The 19,946-nt window shown below is 42.4% G+C and overlaps 1 protein-coding gene across 1 annotated transcript in view; it reads right to left on the bottom strand.

Moving 5' to 3' along the window:
* Positions 1–18,488, bottom strand: part of CPS1 (carbamoyl-phosphate synthase 1) — a 91,132-nt gene extending 72,644 nt beyond the window's left edge. The window contains exons 1-6 of the mRNA XM_071746886.1: positions 18,350–18,488; positions 10,437–10,546; positions 6,717–6,861; positions 5,562–5,651; positions 4,803–4,859; positions 2,327–2,419 (exon numbers count right to left, since the gene is read on the bottom strand). Of these exons, the coding sequence (XP_071602987.1) occupies positions 2,327–2,419; positions 4,803–4,859; positions 5,562–5,651; positions 6,717–6,861; positions 10,437–10,546; positions 18,350–18,472 (618 nt within the window). The 5' untranslated portion in view covers positions 18,473–18,488. The remainder of the gene's footprint in view (positions 1–2,326; positions 2,420–4,802; positions 4,860–5,561; positions 5,652–6,716; positions 6,862–10,436; positions 10,547–18,349) is intronic.
* Positions 18,489–19,946: the final 1,458 nt, after the last annotated feature.

The following is a 19,946-nucleotide window of genomic DNA, read 5'->3' as shown; positions in this document are numbered from 1 at the left end:
AGCTGAATCTTTTCATACAAGGATGACAACCAACTACAAGGAAAAATATTCCACCTACAGGGAACTCAAGATGAAGTTTATTAGCAGAATATGACAACTCCTCCCTTTGTGCTATCCTAAATCAGTTCCTCTTTTCACTTTTATCTTCTCAAAGATCAAGATGAAGAGACTTTTAGGATGCAAAAGCATGTCCTGTGGGAGGAAAACTCTAATCAGCATCAGGAGTGGCTTACTGCTATGTCAGGAGAAAGGGTGGAAGAGATAAGGTACAAGGAGCTACCCCCCTTCACTACCAGGTTTCAAGCTGCAGCACATTAACCATCAATGCTCCCTAAACCACCTTTGAGGACAGGACTTCTCCCAGAGCCAGCAGTGTTACCACTCCTGCTGTGCAATGCTGAAAGGAGATTTTTGGATCAGAATGTACCTTGTAGCTCATACTTCATAATCAGATGGCAGAGTACCTCACAATCCCTTTTTGAGAATGAGTAGAATGGAAATCATATTGAAACTAGGTCTTATTAGATTACTCAAGGCTTCTGATATGAAGCTCTGCTTGACATGAAATATGATAATATCTTCACACTCACCAATGCACAAGTGGATTGTACTTTCACAGTTCATGGTGAAACTGCATCATTGCATAGGACTTGTGTGGGTCTTCTACCTGCCCTTCAAAGCTTCTGGGAAGTGGGTTTCAAAAATCTTCTTCAAAACAAGATTAAGGTGATCAGTTCTCAGAGCAACTACCTTAGTTTCATGTGCCAGAGTGCCCTAAGAAAAACTCACCCTCCTTTTTAAAAGGGCTTTTGGAAACCCCTTGATTCCCCACAACATCTGTACTTCAAAAAAGAGCACGTGGGCCTGTATTTGTGGACAGAAGTGACATTTTACCTTCAAGTGATTAAATGCCTCTTGTCTGCTTCAGAACCCTGACCATCACATGCACCAAAACACATCTGCAGGAAAAGTTCCTGAAAAAATCTGACAGTTTTCTACATTTCCTGCTATGTATAGGCATTATTAACAATCAGAGTCTATACCACTAGTGCCTAAGGAAGGCAGGGGGGAAAAATAAAAATGAAAAATAAATCACTCCTAAAGGCACAACTGATACTCAGGTTGCTGATCTTACTGTATCCTGATTTACATGAAAAGCAGCTGTTACAGATTATCATGTCCAGTAATTACCAACATTCAACATCTTTCTTCATTTCTAGTTTTATTTGTGATGTTGCTTTTTAAGCCTATAAGATGAAGTTGTAAACATAACGAGACCACCAAAGCTCTATTAATCTTATTATATCTCCCTTTTAGAAGCTATTTGCAGCATTTTTATAGTAATTCAGTCTTAAAAATTGCAGAGTTTAGCATCAGCACCCGTACCTATTTCTGAGATACTGCTCAAAATGCCTCCACCTCCATCTTGCAATCATAGATCACAACCTCAACAAGCAATTCCCCTCCTTCCGTGTAACAACAAGGTCCCAACTCAAAAAAGATTGGAAGCACTGCCATGAGCTGGTGAGATTTGCAAGGCAGCCCATGTATTCCAGTGGCATCCTGGGTAAGCAGTTACTACTGTAAATCCCAGTTCTTGCTTCAGTTGATGGGATTAAGCACTCAAGGTACTCTTTATCCCAAAATTGAATCCCCAGTGGGTCCACGATTTAAGACATTAGTCCTTGCATTGGAAAAAGAATAGTTGCTGGGTTAGTATGGGCCTGGTCTGATACATCCTCATGATGTATAACATTCTTCTCAGCTTGCAGTTAAACACAGTTTGCATGCCCAGCTAACAGAGTACAAACCTAACTGCTGTTCTGTACACAGACAGACAGAGCAACTAATGGCACTAATATTAGGTCCAGGGGATTCCTAACTTGGTCTAGAAATATCTTCTTGAATCACCTTAACAATTATGCCTGAACACAGATTGTTACAGGGAACTTTCCTGACATTTATTTAATGAAAAGCAACTATTGTTTTTATTAATTCTTCTGTTTGAAAACCTCCACTACATACTAGATATAACTGTATTCCAAATACTTCTCTTTCCTTTGTAACACAAAACCTTCTGATCAGAGTATTGTTCAGCCTAATCCAGCTACACAGAGCTCATTTTACATCTTTAACACTGCACCTAAGGAGCTATTGGGATTCTATGAAAATGGTCCTGAGACGACACTCCTTCAAAAGTCTGGAAAGAGATATGGTTTAGAAAAGGTCTCCCAATTGCTTAGAAAGACTGGATGATTCCCAGAGCAAAAGGGGAGCAGTTACTACCTGGACAGCAGAGCCCTGGGAGTACAGAAGGACTTCTCACCTTTGTTGAAACCTTAGCAATTAAGTTTTCTTTATTTGGGTCTGCAAACTCCATGGGTTGACCTTCAAATTCAATCTTTCCAAGTAACGTGCCCTGTGGAAATGCACCAGTAAACAACAAAACATGAGCACAGGAGAAGTTGTGAACACTGGGACAAGGTGCTGACAGGCACAGCAACTGCAACAGCTGTTTAGAGATTGTTTCTTGGCAGCTTATAACCATCTGTAGTATCTTCAGAAGCTCATGAGCCTACCTCAGTATCAAAAATCTGTTTAAAATCCTTCATTCAGGGGAAAGGCACTGTCAGCAGTAAAATTTGTTAACAGGCAGTTTGGAAAGCTGTCCAGTGACAGTAAAATAGGTTGCCTTCCAAGAGGATCAGAGTGCTCATCCCTAAATAAATGTTAAGTAGATCTGGGAGCAATCTACAAAGCCATTTGAAGCTTTTTTGTTTTGGAAACCCACTGAGGTCTTCAGCCACTTCCTGTGGATAGCTGTGAGGCTGAGCTGAAGTAAGGCAAAGCTATGTAGGAGGCAGGACAGGAAAAGTACATTTTTTCTGAATAAGCTGTTAAAAAGATAATCACTCGCAGTGAGCTCTACTCTCTATTGCTGTTACTACCTCCCAGAAGCTAAGATACTCTTGCTCTGCCAACAGCATATTCTTCTCCACCTTCTGCTCAATAAAGTTCTCAGTGGAAAAATCCTTGGTTTGGCTTTGCCCCAGTCCTTGAATAAGCAGGATTAAACCAGGGTTAAGCCTCTTCTAATCATGGGGACAGGGTGTACAACACAGAACTTCTCAAGAATGGAAGGGGAAATTACAGCAGAAGATGTCAATGGTTTGCTGTAACTTTTAACTCATAACACTGTCATGAGAAAGTTTGTTAAACACAGCTCACCCTGTGGATATCAGCCCAGCATGCACACCAGGATTGCTCACAGGGTTTGGCAATACTTCCAAGAGATGCTTCCATGGTTGGCCACAGCTGAAGTATCCTTGCCATTTTCACAGGACAACAAAGAGCCAGCATCACACATTGCCATGTGCACTGCTAAGGCTATGTTTTTAAAACAGTTTTGTTCTTAAAGGTAGCTGACATCCTATCTTTTCTGGAGTAGCACCTTACATCAAATGCTAATCCAGGCTACTTAGCACGGAGCAGAGCTGAAAAGGTCAGTATCAGTTTAAACAAGACAGGCCCTTGGAACCACAGAAACTGCTCAGTGCCACCATGCAGTGAGTTCCATAAACACTGATGCCAAAACCTGAAAGCCACTGCTCTTAAGCTGGAGTCCTGTGTCTTACCTTGCTCCCAGATTATACAGACAAATGCATTTACCATCAGAGTCCAACTTAACAAGTCATTATTCATCAGTTCTGCATTTATCCTAATGAAGCCTTTCTCTCACTCCCAACTTATAGACACAGACTGAAATACTACATTGTTATGTACATATTTCTGACTGGGAGAAAAGGCTACCTTATGTATTATTTTAAAAGCCATCAACCAACAGGCTTTCAGAGTGACAGTTTAATGGGCATGACTACCATACACTGGTAAGTTACAGGATAAACACTGAAAGTGTATTTCCTTTGGATGAAAGGAATGCTGAGGCATTAAACAGTATATCTCAACAAAGAAGAGGTAATGCCATTTTCTGTCATATTAAACTGCACTTGTCTGCTGTCCATAAGAGCAGGACAACACCCTATCATCCCTTAAGGATTAATTTCTACAAATATTCCTCTACTCAAGCTGAGTCATTCATATTTTGCTCTGTGGGATGAAAGGGGATGTGGAGTTGGACTGCAAATTGATCACCTAAAGAAAAGAGATTCAAATAATCCGTTATAAAAGTAGAGCCTCCAAGGCACATTTACATTCAGACTGGCTTTGATCACTGTTTTAGCTAGTGTGAAATATAGTTTAACATTAACCTCCATTCAGTAACATAATCCTGCTCATGTCCTTCAGTTGTCAGCTCTTGGAAACCAGAGAAAAGTAATGACTATCAAAAATAATGACAGGCTGCAGCCAAAGAAAATGAGTTAAGAATGCAACTTAGGTTATTGTAGGCATTCCTTTGTCCCTGAGGAACAGGGGAATTTCCACTGACCAAAGGTGGTGCTGTGTGTGAACTAAGATCCACAACACCTCACAGAGCTGTTGCTCTGTTACTATCTGAGGCAACATGTTGTATCTGACACAGATACCTGAGGCTTTCCATTTACATCAGCTTGTGCCAGTTCCTGCAGGGAGAAGAGGAAAACCAGAGCCAAGGAGATGCATCAGAGCATTGCCTCGGCTGTCCAGAAGACACAAAACCTTTGGAAGAGCACAGGGACCTGAGCAGCAGCTGAGGTCAAAACAGCTGAACAGCAGCATTGCTACCCCAGGTTTGCTGCACTGTTAGAAAATGGGTCCAGCAATAGCAAGGTTCATGTAAGGGCACCAAGGGAAGCAGATTATACCTTGTCACGAATCAATTTGGACAGCATTCTTGTGTCAATCCCATACAGTGCAGGCACCTGAAGAAAACACAAGAGAGGCCTAAGCTGCAGAACAAGCAACTAAGGCAGATGAAGACATCAGTCAGATCACTTTGCTGAGAAGAATATGTCCTTGTTTAAGAAGCTATGGCTCTCAGCAGCACTAAGGCTGCGTCACCTCCAGTGTTCCCTGTTCCCCCTCATAAATAATTTAGTTTTTCAAATCTAGTTTCTGCATTAAAATGCACAAAATAAAACGCTCATGTGACAAATAGTTGTCTCATTCCCGAGCCCCATTTTGTTTCACTTATGAGCACCTTAACCTCCCAGCAGGTAAAAGCCAGTTGTAACCTACCAACACATCCTTGACTCCCATGGCTTGAAGTCAGTGAGGTTCTGGCAGATATCTATTTACGTTATGAACGAGTCAACCACTAAGAGCAGCACTACAGAAATCTCATACAAGAGAACAGTATGTAACCTAATGAGTATTATTTTCATGGAGAACCAAACATCCCCATTTAATGAACATTCCCTCTGGACAATGAAAATACCTCTGCACGCTGAAAAAGAGAAATGGATGAAGAATCATATAACTAAAGAACATGAAATGAGCCCAGTACAGACTAGCAAAGACATCTGAGGAACAGAGTGGTTACCAGCTCAAAGCCAACAGTTCTTTGCTCTGTTCCCATGCATTTTGGTTTGTTCTCATGTCATGGTTGCCCCTGGATTGCTCACCTTTTCTTCCTGCAGCCAGTCCCCCAGGCTCCTAGCAGCCTGCCAGTGGCTGTACTCATTGCTATAATCCAGCACCAGCAAACCTGAAACCTGCAGAGAGAAGAAACATCATTTTGCACTGAAGGATCACTCTGTACTTGTTCCATATTTTCTGAGCTTTTACTACTCATCCACTGCAAACCATATCACAGACAGGACACAAGGGTAGGTGGCCATGGCATGACTGCTCTTAGATAAGGAAAAGATAGCAAAAATGAGACTTTACAGAAAGTGTGCACAACACGGGTACCTGGAAAAGTGGCAGAGACTCCAGTGCTCTGCCATAACTGTACCTGGGCCATTTTACTTAGGAAATTCACAGAATAATGTGGCTTCCAGGTAACCAAAAATGAAAATTGCACTGAACTGAGGAAACACTTCTCATTAGAAAGAAAATGGAAATTTAAGACAAGAAAAAATGTTTTATTTTGATTTGTTTTTTTTAAGAAACCTTTCCTCTTTTAAGTGGCATTTAATTTCAAAAGTCAACTCCATTTTCTAAAGGAGTCATTTCACCTCAGGACAGATAAAGCAGTTCACCAGTTTTGCAATTACATGGTTATGTTTCATTTTGCAGGACTGCCACCACTGGATGGACACAGCCCTGCTCCTGGCCAATATTCCCTGTCACCACACTGTAAATACTGCCTCCCGCACCAATGTGTGTAGCCTTTTCCACACGACTGTCACCTCCTTGTTTGTACAAGGAGGTACAGGCACATAGAGAAAAGTTTCAGAACACAGAAACTCCTGATTCTCAGTGGTGTTTGATCTGTATGTACCAACCAGACCTGAGCACACAGATAAATATGAGGTAGAAGGGAATGTGGGAAAACAGCCATCCAGGACAGCAGTTCACAAAAACTGTGGCATGTCTGTCACTGATGGGAAACAGAGCACTTGCAGACAGCATGAGGCGAGGTACAGAAAGCAAGGTGGATTACGTCTGACCACCATTCCTCCAAAGAATAATATCTAGGAGAAGAAAAAAAAGACTGAGTAACATTGATTCGTTCTAACTTCTTCGAAGGTGCCAGTAAACTCTTCTGCACACACAAACAGGCACACAGGCTGCTAGCACCACCTTTTGGTCAGCTCTGCATGTCCCACTGTTACCTGTATCCTGTCAGACTCCAGAAACCTCCTGAGGTTCAATTCATCCAAAGCAGACGTGTCAGGCACTCCACCATTCCCAACTATGGGGTTTGCCAGTGTCAGGATCTGCCCTTTGTAGCTGGGATCTGTTAAGGTCTCGGTGTATCTAGATGAAGAAGCAATAGAAGAAAAGTACATTGGTCTGGAGTAGAAAAGAAAAAGAAAAAAGAGCCAGTGAAGCCAAGACAGACCCAAATTCCCCTGTGACAAAAAGACAGAAACGGTATTTCTGTGAAAGCATTCTCATTACAAAAGCAAACACATCTGTGAATCTGCTCTGACTTTAGTGTCCATGATTAAACATTTGACTCTGAGAACACAGAGAGCTTTGGATTCTCATGTTTCCTTTCAGACAAGCACAGGAGCTACAAGTCAGACAGCATGTGATTTAACACAAAGTAAACAACTACACAGAGTGCAGAGTGATCACAGAACTGCAATAGGTACATGCCATATAGCTAGGCCCTCAGATAACAGCTCGGGCTTGGCCATTCCCTAGGAATCTCTTGTGGGCAGTGCTTGGCCATTGCTGTGTCCTTCCCTGGATTAACAACTTGCCCCTCTCAGCAACAACTGGGAAGCTGACTTACAACAGAGCTGTTTGCCCAGACTTGGTCCCTTCCCCAGTCTGTAGCTTGCAGGTGTTGAGATGTTCAGGGCTATAAATGCTCAGCAAGGACAGATCTAAAAGCACACTGGAACATTTGTCTGCAGTGGAAGACCAAACCTAGGATTCTGCAAAGTATCAGCTCTGGATCCAATAGATCCAGTCTCACTTTCAACTCCAAAACAGAGGACAGGGTAAACATCATCAACACATCCATGATCCTATTCTTCAGCTTCAAATTAACAATCAGACCTTCATTTCCTCCCTTATACTGTAGCACACTGTTGCAGCAATCGATTAACTGTTGCTGTCTTTCAGCCCACAAACAGCTGTATTTTAGCAACAGGTGAAATTATCGAAATGCAAATATTTACCCAAACGCATAATAACACTTCAGGATGAACCTTCCCTACAGAAAATACAATTTATGATTGTTGTTACTGTTTAAACAACACATAATGGGCAACTCCAGCCATCTACCAGATACCAACAAGTTACAAGAGCTGTTTTTATGGAACATCAGACTTACTGCCAAAAGATTAATGGTCCAATGTTGGGAAACTCTTGACAAACCCCAGCATGGTTGCAGGCAGATACAGGCAATGCAGCACACCAGCTAGCTCTGAGACATGTCTAATGAACAATGGCCATGAAATATTTCTCAGGTAAGCCTCTCCTGCTGCTCTACCCTGTACTCCCTGCTGTGGGGAAAGAACCACACTAAGTGCAGGGTGTATCACAGAGCTGCAGGGAGCACATGGCATGGGCATATTTGGTTTCCTTCTGAGCCACTTGGTTATGCTTCCAAAAGACCCTTTGTTAATGACAATGCTAATGTAATTAACCTTTCCATGTTATTTGTAATCAGCAAACAAGGACAGAGAGCCATTGGGTTTGGCCAGGGTACAAAGGCACAGCCCTGCACTGGGACACAATGCCCTTTAAGCAGGCACAAAGCTTTGTGGAGGTCAGAGAAGCAGATGGGAACATGAGCTCCAGAGATGCTGGAAGGTCTAATCCTTTCTGTGCCTGCCCAAAGGTCTGCCTGATTTCAGTAAGTTACTGTCAGTCAGGTCTCTCACTAGAGTATCTATCATAGGAAACACACAGACTTACTGGAGGCAAATGCTTTTACTGAGCTGTTTCAAACATGGGAAAAATTTATGGATTGTAATTCTTCTTCTTAATTGGAAATCTCCTTTCTTTCTTTTTGTTCCTATACCAAACAAAGATGGCTGCAACACTAGGATTAATTTTTTTTTTTTAAAAGCAAATGTCTTTGAAATGTTCATCTTCATGCTTTTCTAATGAAAATTCAACATTCCACCACCAAAACAGTGCTCTTTGCCCTCTATTCCAGACTAACATCACAACATTTCAGCCAGCTTTAGCTTCCTCAAGCCTGAAAGCTGTACAGACATAAAGTGCTTTGACATGAATCAGAATGTGGGAGTCCAGATGAGGAGGCAAGGTGCAGAACAGCATATTAATCATCCCAGTACAGAGCCTGTGCTGACCTCACTCAGTGTCTAGAAACATCCACCGCACAGAAAGCAGTGGTTTGGGGCTTAACAGCAGCACTGGCTAATTGCTTACTCCAACCTCTTACTGTGCCAATGAAGTATCTTGCTCAGCCTCTTGCTGTGTCAATGAAAAGAGGTACCTGGGTTCCTCTGGATACAAAAGGTCTTGATCTCTGTTTTCAGGAGCACTAGGCAGAGCTACAGTGTTTCTCTCACTGGACAGCAATCCCTGGACTGGTAGCAAATTCACTTTTACTATGTGCAACAACACTGCAAAATCTTATCTTTCTCTTCTCCAAATTAATCAATCAAGATCATGTTCCTGGAGAGTGCCCTGAAGATAAAACCTTACATTTTGAACATTCCCTCCATGCCCATATGCTCCCCAGCACAGAAGAGATCTCTCTTCCACAGGCATCCTCTCCAGATCACTGGAAGAAGAGCAAGCACAGCTTCTGCTGCCACAGTAACATGTGGAGAGGAAATTAATCCATCAGGTCCTCCTTGACTTTTGTGATGTGACAAGATTTATTGCCCATAATCTGTGACTGAGAAATCTGGTGCCCTCCATCATTCTGATCTATATTAAACAGTTGCTTGTTGGCAGGTATATTAACGCAGCCAGTAATTAGTGCTGTCAAAATACATAAATAATTGCCTCCTAATGCAAAACTTTGCAAACAGATTCCCCTCCACAGCAATTTAACATTCTCTCCAATGAGATAATTTAAAAACTCATCCTGTGAATACTGGTTTCTTCAAAGGAGAGCAGAATTTGGGGGATGTGAGGCAGCTGGGTAGAGACAGCTATGAATGACTGCAGGAAAATCTCAAGCACCAACAACCTCAGAGCTGTCTTATCTCCCCAGAGAGATGTCCTTCTCCTAACCAGAAGCCTTTTTCTTCTGGGCAGATTTCCTCTGGTCAAGCACTTCCATTAAAGCACAAGCAGCATTTTGCTGCTATCCTAAGCCAGCCACTGGCTTCCGCCACTCAAGAGGACAGCAAATCATGCTACCTTAAGGCATGAATCTGATCTACCCTTTAGCTGGAAAGGACACAGAATTTAAATTCACCATTAACTGTGGCATAAGGCAACAAATATCATAGGAGATGAGTTATAGGTGACCAAATTTGGAACCTTGGGTTTTTAAAAGTTTTGCACTCTGAAGCCAGGTTCCATTACCCAGAAAGCTGTAGATGCTTCAAAACTCTGTATTTGATCAGGGCACTGGAGGGGGAACAAAGACAGCTTCTCTGCTCTGGCTCAGCAATGGCTGCACTTCAGTGGGAAGTGATCAGATCACTATCATGGTTATTTATATCTGTCTTTAAAGTTGCTCATCACCACAAATACTGTGGCCCAAAAGGACTGTCTGAAGTATCTTCATCAGCTTTCTTTCTCTCTGTAACCCCAGACTAAAGTGTTTTCTCATACAGAACACTACATGGTTGGATCAGGACTCCATGAGCTGGGAAAAAGCATTTTTTACACTTTAACAAGCTCCCAGAGAGGTTTTGGTGCTTGTATCTCATTTGCTTTTGCCTTACCCAGGAAGACCAGTGTTGAATACGACTTCCCCTGCTGTGGAGGATGGATAGCCAAAAGAATAACCCTTCATCTTCGTCCCATCTTCCAGCACCAAGTTTGCTGTCTGGGCCTAGAGAAAGGCACATAAAGAGACTCAGAAGGAAAAGGCTTGATGTTCATACAGGTAACACCTAGGACACCTGCCTTTCTCACCTCATGTTGTTAGTATTCCTGCCCTTCTCCCATTCCCAGATGCCAAGATACTCTATTATTAATTTCTCGATCTTCTTACTTCTAAGTGACCATTGTGCTGCTAATGGGGCAAAACAGCTGCCAAACCTCACCACAAGGAGACCATGTGCTGCTACTACTGTGGGATCACCCTTCCATATCTATTTATTTCTTCCCCCCCTTATATCTTGCAGTTAACCAGTATGATAACACCGTAGAGAAAGGATTGCCTCTCTACTCAATGACTGCTCAAGGCTTGCTGCTGAGGATGCTGGCTCTCCCTCATCCAGCTGTGACCTTTGGTAGGTGCTGAACTTCTGCTGCAACAGCTAAACTGCTAAAAATAAGTGTATGCTTAATTGGACTAATGTTAGGTGGCACAATTCAAAATACCAATCCATTCTGCTGTAGGACAGAAGAAGAGATGAAGTAGTGTATCAGACAAACACTCCTGGTCTTAGTCACCTCAGGGGTATGCATACATTTTCATGGAAGAAGTAGATATGGAACAAGCAGCTTAGAGGAAAAATTCTCATGAAACTGCACATCTTTCAGACAATATTTAGCAGAACCAAGTCCCACAAAAACCTTGGGATCCCTGAAAGGCTTAATCACTCTTCTACAGCTGAGGAAAATGGGACACAGAGAGCAAGCTCTGCAGAAGTCATTAAGAAGGTCAGTGGCACAGCTGGGCATTTGCACATACCACACTAAACACACACTCTTCTGCCTCATTTGGAAACTAAACCTTTTTGCCATCCAGGAACTGGATAAGAAATCACCCAGGAACTCCATCTTCTACAAAAACATAAGTCTATGCACAGCAGAAATGACAGAATGAGCTAGGAGATTCCCTCTAGCAGTAGGATCACCAGTGACATGCAGGGAAAAAGAGTGAGTAAGCAAAGTTGAAAATAGATTTGCCAACAAATTTCTGGGCTTGAAAGAATTTGGGTGATAAACATTTTGGGCCCTGAGGAACTACTGCCTTGGGAGTGCAAACACAGCTGCCCCCTGGGCATCAGCTGCCATCAGTGCAAAAACCCCAATGGTCTGCACCAAAGCAGATGTGTCAAGCTCATCCACCAGACAGCAGCTCTCACCATGATTTAACTTCATATTGGTTTTTTTTTTTACAGAATAATTTCTCTTACTGGTATTTTTAAAAGAAGAATCAAGATCAATTTTCTGTAGAAAGAAGCAGGAGAGCCACTTTCCATTAGCTATAAATCAGATGAACAACCCCAGCAAGGAGAAATTTCATTCCCAGCATTGAACATTTTGTAACAATTATGGCAAATGTTCATCTAGAGCTCCTCTGCAGTTACAAATACTGCACAGATCAATTACTAATGTAGTGCAAAATATACTAAAAATACAACCCATGTGAAGTAATTGAATTTTGTGCATCTGGGATGCTTTTAGCCTTGCATTTTTCCTCATTAATGTCAAACATCCACTCATTCTCAGAAGGTTTAGCCATCATTTTCTGAACCTTCCAATGCTACTGGATGAAATAGTCAGCAACATCAAATTCCACACCCCCCCCAGCTATAAATATAGGATTTTTAATAGCTAAATTCCCCAGATAAAACCTACAGTTTGGTCAACTCCCTAATCTCACTAAGCCTGTTATTACAGCTGCCACATAGTCAAGGCATTGCAGAGCACAGGGGTTGCCTGGGTGCCTCAGACTGGGCTTTGGACTTTGTTCCCTTTCTAATAACAGGGATTTTTAGCTCTGCCTTTTCTGAAGTCTGCTGAAAAATGAGCCCACATTGCTGACATGGGGGACAGACTGCAGGAACCAGTCCCTCTCAGCCTTGGTTTCAAGAGATGGATCCCTGTCCCCAGCAGACTGTGTGTTTCTGTACACTCAAGTATCAACTCCAGTTCAAGCCTACTTGTTCCTACCCCTCTTTGGAACAAGTTGGGGTAATTGCCTGAATTGCAGTCCCAACTGCAAACACAGCCTGGGACTCTCCTCAAGGAAACAAAGTCCACAACAATGGAATGACCAGAAAAGTTAAGATCCATCTGACTCCTGGGGGACAAAATCCACAGCAACCACTGTGACCTCTAGAGCTTCATTCTCCCTATTGTACTGGACAGGAACCCACATGTCTTTCCTCCCACCACAGACCTCCTGCCCTTCTGCTCACCAGAGCAGCACAGAAATTATTTCTGTTGAACAGAAGCCCCAGTAGTACTATCAGAGCCCCTACACATGCAGAAGAATATCCCTGAGCAACCACAACCTGCCTGCTAGTTCAGCTACAGCAAGGGATAGATGCTCAAATGTTTCCCTCCCTTACTTGATTTATTATTCTTAATTAAGTGCTTGTATTGCTTGTTGATCAACCTAGAAGCAATTATTCTTGCTTGTGTTTCCAGCGGAGGTGTTACCATATCCCTAAGCTGCCAGCCTACCCTGTCTTTCAGTTTTGTTTTTAATGTGAAAAGTGATTTACAGGCTATAAAGAAGGCCAGTTGGCTCAATCAGAGGTTAGTTAGGAGAGATCTTCACTCCCCCAAAAAACCTAAACAAAACAAAACAGGCAAGAAATAAACAAACTCTCCAGAGTTTCCTTTTATCTCCACTCTTCTCAGAAGCACCCCAAGTAGTCTTGGGTAAATCTCTGTTGTAGTCTCAACTAAAATACTTCTTCCACACACAGCCCCAATGTGAGAGACACCATTTGCACACTGATTTCACCTCCATAGACACCAGGAGCTTTACCTTTAGCAGAGCTCCCTGTGCTCCAGAGAGTCTGCTGTGCTCCTGAAGAGCTTTGAGGATGGAGATGACTAACAGGGTCATACTGTTTCTGCAGTATTGCTAGATCTTCTGCATTTTGTCAAAATAATTTCCAGAGTTAATTAGCTCAGGTCCCACTTCACTAAGCATTTCTGACATGAAGTAAACAAAGCACTGCTCTGTTAAAAAAACCAAAAAAACCAACAAAAAACCCCACAAACTAAACAAGGAAATAAAAAAACGGACTAATTTAGTTCCAGTTAGTTCCCTGCTCTTGCAGCCCTTCACTTCAAAAGGATGGATGATAGAGATCTGCAAAATCTCAAAAGATCTGCAGTATAATTTTTTTTTAAAGCATTTCTCCTACAAACCCCTGTACTGTAAAGTGAACAGGTACTTTTCCTCTTTTCTACTTGCCTCACACACAAGTTTAGCACATATGGTTCTGGTTAAAATTAAGACAAGAAGAAAAGGTAGGAAGAAAAAAAAAATAAATCAAAAGCCAGTTCAGTGTCTTGCCAAAGATGATTCACACTCAGGTTAAATGTAGGGAGAAGCTTTGGATTAGTTCTTTTACCATATAAGCAAAGCAAAGCAATGCCAGAGGCAAAACACAAGTACCATGGTGGAAAAGTCACAGCTCCAACAACCTGAACTCTTCTAAAGGATGCTCACAACAACACCACGTATCTGTGTGGGACAAGAGTTGGAGGAGGAGAAACCAAGACAAATGAGGCATCCAGTAGAAGTCAAGGAGTATCTGAGGATATGAGCACTCCTCTTCTCCCCTGCAGGAGTATCTCACTAAGTTCCCCTCATCTCTAGGGAAACAGGACCAGTTTTACCTCCCCTTCACTTTCCCATCCAGGGAGAGAGCAATGGAGTAGCTGTGACTGATCTTTCACCTTCTCATACCTCTCTCCACTTGCCATGTAGTCGTTTTCTCACTTACCTTCCACCTGCCTCAAAATGTATTTGAAGACCCCTTTTATACCAAGATGAAATAAGTTTCTAAAGCCAGTGCCCCCAAATTTTCCTTCCCTCCCTCTCATTTCAAACTATATTTTCAGTTTGCTCCTGGTGGTTTTTATAGCTCTCCCAGTCCTCTCCTTACTGAGCCAGCTATACTATTACAAACCACCTATTTATTGCCTGTGCTGCTCTTTACATCCCTTTTTAACTACATTGGCCTCAGATGAGCATTAAATGATACGAGCTCCGAGCTGCAGTTTCTCTGCCCATTCCTGAATTATAAAGAAGCTTGATTATCCTGAAACCAATGATGCCAAGCACCCCAACAGAGAGCCCACAGGTGTCTCCAATCTACTCTCTGTGCATTTCTTTCACCCATGGATGCTCTGTCTCTCTTTTAGAACTGAAGGATGGGATTCAAGAAGGAAATATGGATCTGTGAGTCCCCAGCTCATCGACAGCGGTGTTTCCCTACAAATACTGAGATTAACTGGATAGTAAACAGCCTAGGGAGAAGAATTATTAGTCACTCTACTAAAACTACCACTTCTCCCTTATGATCCCTAATCCTTCACTTAGCTTACACATAGGTTAGAAACATGTTTTCATTGTATTTTGTTATGCTCCCTAAAATAGCCCACCGAGAAAAAGCAATAAAGAGCAACTCAACGCTCATTTAAGGCTGCAGTAATGGGAGGATGGGATCATTACCTATGCTGCCATTAGCCCACACACCTTAATTACTTTGCATTTCACACTTTCTCCAGTCTTCTTATAAATATCCATTACCTCTAATGATGGCTGGAACACCAAACTCAGCCATAAGTCATGACTTGGTCACTTGTCTGACAAACACAATCGAATTCCACACTCTGATGCAAACCTATGCAATAGTTTGGCTTTTTTTGACCACTTATCCTTAAATTTTCCATCAGGACTGCTGCTTTACTGCTTGTGTATCAAAGTTTCTTCCACTTCTGGTCCTGTACTTGTCATAGAAAAAGCTTTTATTTAAGACTGTCACTGTCTTAAAGCAAATGCCCCGGGCCAAGAAAGGTTCAAGCTTTTGTATTCCAGGCTTTGAATGCAAACAGAATCATGTCACCCCCAGCAAAGGTGACATTAAGAACCTGAGCTGAGATCAAGAGCCACAGGCTCCTAAACTACACTAGATGTCAGCCTTCTTACTACCCTCCATGATTTCAGGTATGCACTCTGACAGCAGGGACTCCTGCAAGCATTGAACTCAAATAATCAAGTCTGAAAAGGAAACATCTTTCCCCAGTGTCACTACCAAGGCAGAAGATGTCACATAAGATGACAGAAAGAAACTCCTGGGACTGACTGGCTAGCACCACACCTTGTGGTGAGCCAGCTCATCTCAGTGCACATACAAATGCTCCATGGGTTTCAGCATTTCAGATGTACAGTCAGTCTTGGCCAATAGGTCCTGTCATTCACCCTGAGACAGAAAGAGGGCCCAACTCATGCTGACCCACTGCAGGTGTATTTGCAGTTGCTGGGAGAGAGGCTGAAATAGCTCCCAAGGGCTTCACTTAGCTTTGCTTTCTTATCAACCTGAACATTCTCATTTCCTTCACCATCAGTGTAATTTGCTTTAACCAATCACTCTATGGCTTTACAAACACAGAATTAGGTAGATGCTGGAACAGCTGGTACTGCAACTCCACCAGAGTAGGGCAATTTTCCATGAGCATGAAACTTCTTAATTGCATTCCTCAGCATTATGAGAAATGACCTTGTAGGTCTGTCATTGTGCAGTCCCTGAACAAGTAACAAAAAATGTTTCTAAGACAGTCAATCTATAATTTAAGATGCCAAATCCAAACCTCATGTGCTAATCCCTCAGTATAAGAATGCATCAGCTCCAGCTTACTGCAGATGCCTACCAGCATTATCCTGGGATGTATAAAGAAAGATGGTGTCTCATCAAAAGCTGAACCAGCAACCCTGACCATAGGCTACAAAGCTTTACCAGTGGAAAATGCCTTTTCCTGAGGCAGACTAACAACCACAGACTAAAGAATCTTTGAACTCACTTCTCTGTGCATCACAAGCCTTCAGCTGTGTATTCTAGAGGGCATGGCAGAAATAACTGAGCCAGCTCCAAAAAAGCAAGAGATGTATCAGAGGCAAGACAGGCAAGTACGGATGGTGTTCAGAAGAACTTTTCAGACCAGCTTTGTTGGCTTGAGAGTTTCTAAAGCCCTTGTGAATCTGAGTGAATTCCTGCATGGAATCCTGTTGTACAATACATAGCAGCATCATACTGATGCTACAGGCCATCACCAACCATGAGCCAAGCAGACAGGTATGAATCCTGGGCTCCTATCCCCTACAAAAAGACATTTGTCAACAGCACCTCTAAGTGCATTCACAGGTTCCACTCATCCAGCAATACTGGCAATAAAATTGTCTCAATTTTTTTCCTGTCCTGCTTCACTTTGAAGCACATAGCCCAGAGAAAAGTGATTGTTCAAACTGTGTCACAATTAGCTTTTTCACAGCAAGAGACACCTTGTAACCCAGTGCTGAGATTTCAAATGGAACAATAGAAGCTGGCACCTGCCCTGAAAGATGTGAGAGACAGCACTGCCCCACCTGAGGGCTCTGACATAGTTTTCATATGTGGTCAGTGTCAATTCCACATAGCTTCACCAGCCTGAGGAACAACCAAGGAACTTGCTCCTCATGTCAAAGCCCTAATTCGTCTTCAAATGGTGCAGCAGTGGAAATTGGTAACTATGATGGCTTTCTCATTCACAAGTAAGAGTCCTGTTGTCGTCCCTAGGAGGAATAACTTCCTCCTAAGCCAGATCTGATTGCAGAGTCAGGATCCATCTGCTGGGAGGAAGATTACTGTGCTGTTTTTTAAGACAGTGAACAAGGTAACAGTTCATGCCTGCTGTGCACTCTCTGCCAAGGAAAGACAGGCCCATTAGCAAGAATAGTAGTCACAACTCTGGCTCTTTTTAAGAGTAGGTGAGACAAACTTAAACAAAGAACCTGCATGCTGAAGGAAAGGCTTAAAATAGGGATGTCTTTTTCTGCATCCAGCCAATTTTAGTTTTTAAAGTAAAGGCTCTGCTGCCAGGAGCTTAGAGGACTTCTGAAAAATCTGTGGCAGTGTAACAGGTAAGAGAAACCCTAGTCTTCAGGGGACAGAAAGTATACTGATCAACCCTCTACTCCACCCTACCAGGTAAGGCAGCACCCACTGCATCCCCTCAGCCTCTAAGAGTTCTTCCCCAGCACCTGCTGAAACATCACTCCCTCATCTGCTCATTCTCTTACATTTTTTATTTAACAGGATACACATGCAAAAGCACCTTACTAGTGCATGGAATAAAAACACTGACAATGTTACAGAAGTCATACAGCAAGTCCCATTTCACCTCTATGCCACACCTGCCTGAGTTACACCAGCAAGGCTGATCAAGCACAGCTCTGATAATAAAAAACAGAAGAAAGCTGGGGAAGTAAACTAAGGAGTTCCAGCCCCAGTAAATCAAGAGCTGATACACTGATATGTTCACCCAGAGTTATCTACCTCTCCAGTCAATCTCAGAGCCACCAGTTTCCAATACACTGAAAATGGATCCTTTGTGGATCCAATGGCATTAATCACAATGTGCAAGTGATTAATTTTTTTTTTAAATATCTAGCTGATTCATACTCATATGGACTGAAAAATCTACTCAGTTAGCTATCAGTCCTACAGGAAGGTGGGGTGTTTCTAAAGAAAATACCATATAATAATTAACTGCAACCCTGAACTTCCACCTTTTGGTACAATTTACCCTCTAATTTCCATTCCAGACTAGACAAAACATTGTTTGCTCAGATAATACAACCATTTTATGTGTCTAGGTAAGCCCTGTTATCTGCAGCAAGCTATCTCTCAGCATGTCAAAGACATCTATTAAACTGCAGTAGCTCTGTTACTGTTACCTTGATGCTCAACAGCCTGGTACCAGTCCTTGAGAAACTCCAGTGATCAGCAAACACATTGCAAAACTCCAATCTGCCTTTCAGAGCCTTCACCACTTTGCAAGCTGTCAAAATTCTTGTCATCTTGAAAGCCGCCGATGGGTAACTAAAGTCTAAAGAAAACAAGAGGAAAGAAAAATCCACTTGTATGTATTTCTTCAAGGTTTGGTGCAGATAATGTGCTCACACAGATCACAGGGGAAGAGAACAGAGAGACAGCAGCTGTGCAGGACTGACTGTACAGCTCTGCCCTACACCTTCCCATTTATTCTACCATGAAAAGTCTCTGGTGCAGCCCCACCTCCTCCTGCCCCTCCTCGGAAGGGTTTAGACACCCTTGCAACACTTTTCTTCAGGTTGGTCCCAGAACACTCTTATGGGGGTTGCATCACAGGCCAAACATTAGCTCTGCCTGTGGGAAGAGAGCAAATCCTGCTGGAGAAACCATAGCCCCAGGAAGTGATCTGGGGCTGGAATGTTAGCTAGAGGGACAGCCTGGGTCTGCTACAAGCATACTTGTACTAAACAAAGTGGGGAGACCAAACTCTGTGGAAAATAATAAACTTTCTATTCTGTGTTTGGAAAGTGCACAGTCACCAGAAGCTCTAGCACAGCTCCTCAAAACAATGAAAAGGACACCACCAGGGAAAAATAAATGGCTGCAAGAGAAATACATATTTTGGTAAAATTTAAAATAGACGTCTGAAATAAGATGACACATTCCATGTGCCATCTCCTAACTGGCTACAGACCTTTGTGACTATCACATATTTTCTATAACCCTACATTAGTCTTCAAAAAGAATCAGGTTCCTCATTAGGCAGATATGAAAATGCCTAATGAAGACAAAAGCTATGGGACCCATTTTTATTCTTCAAGAACTAAAATGGTGACGCATCTTTTGAAATCTGGGTGATCAAAGCTTAAATTAGCTTAGAGTAAGGGAAAAAAAACAGAGAGAGAGATACAGATTTACTTATTTATTGCAGCTGAACACATCAAATCACTGACAGTAATAATTAGGGCTTCTTTGCATACAGTGGTTTGAGATTAGGCTAAATTGATGCCACATAAAAATATTTCCTGTGCAGCTCATTATAGCACCGTGTTTAACTGTTATGCATAAAATTAAAGACAAAATGAGAGGTCCATGGGTTTGGGCATCCTCTGTGATGTCAAGAGCTTATTGGAGACTTGGGTGATAAACACAGGGGAAAGGCCTGAATCCAGATGACTGAAAGAGACAGACAGAGAAGGCAGAAGCCAGACTGGGTGTAGAGGAGCTCTGTGCTTTAAGAAGATCTCTAGAAGTGTGCAGACCTGAGAGAAGCAAGCCAATGATGTTCCCTGGTAACTTGAGTGTGGTTTGGGAAAGACATAACCACTTTTCCTACAGTAAGATACCTGACAATCACTCTAATACATAGAAGGAGCTTGAGGGACATGGATTTCACTGTTTGCAAACAAATAAAAAAATACAGGGAACCAGGAAATGGTTTTGTTAGTGATTCCTCTGCTTGGCTCTGGGCCATAGTGATCCAGATTGGAAATACACATA

Source organism: Heliangelus exortis, chromosome 6 (genome assembly GCF_036169615.1).
Source record: "Heliangelus exortis chromosome 6, bHelExo1.hap1, whole genome shotgun sequence".
In the NCBI taxonomy this organism is placed as follows: Eukaryota; Metazoa; Chordata; class Aves; order Apodiformes; family Trochilidae; genus Heliangelus; species Heliangelus exortis.
Note: the sequence above shows the minus strand (reverse complement) of the source record. Positions and strands in the feature narration are given on the sequence as shown.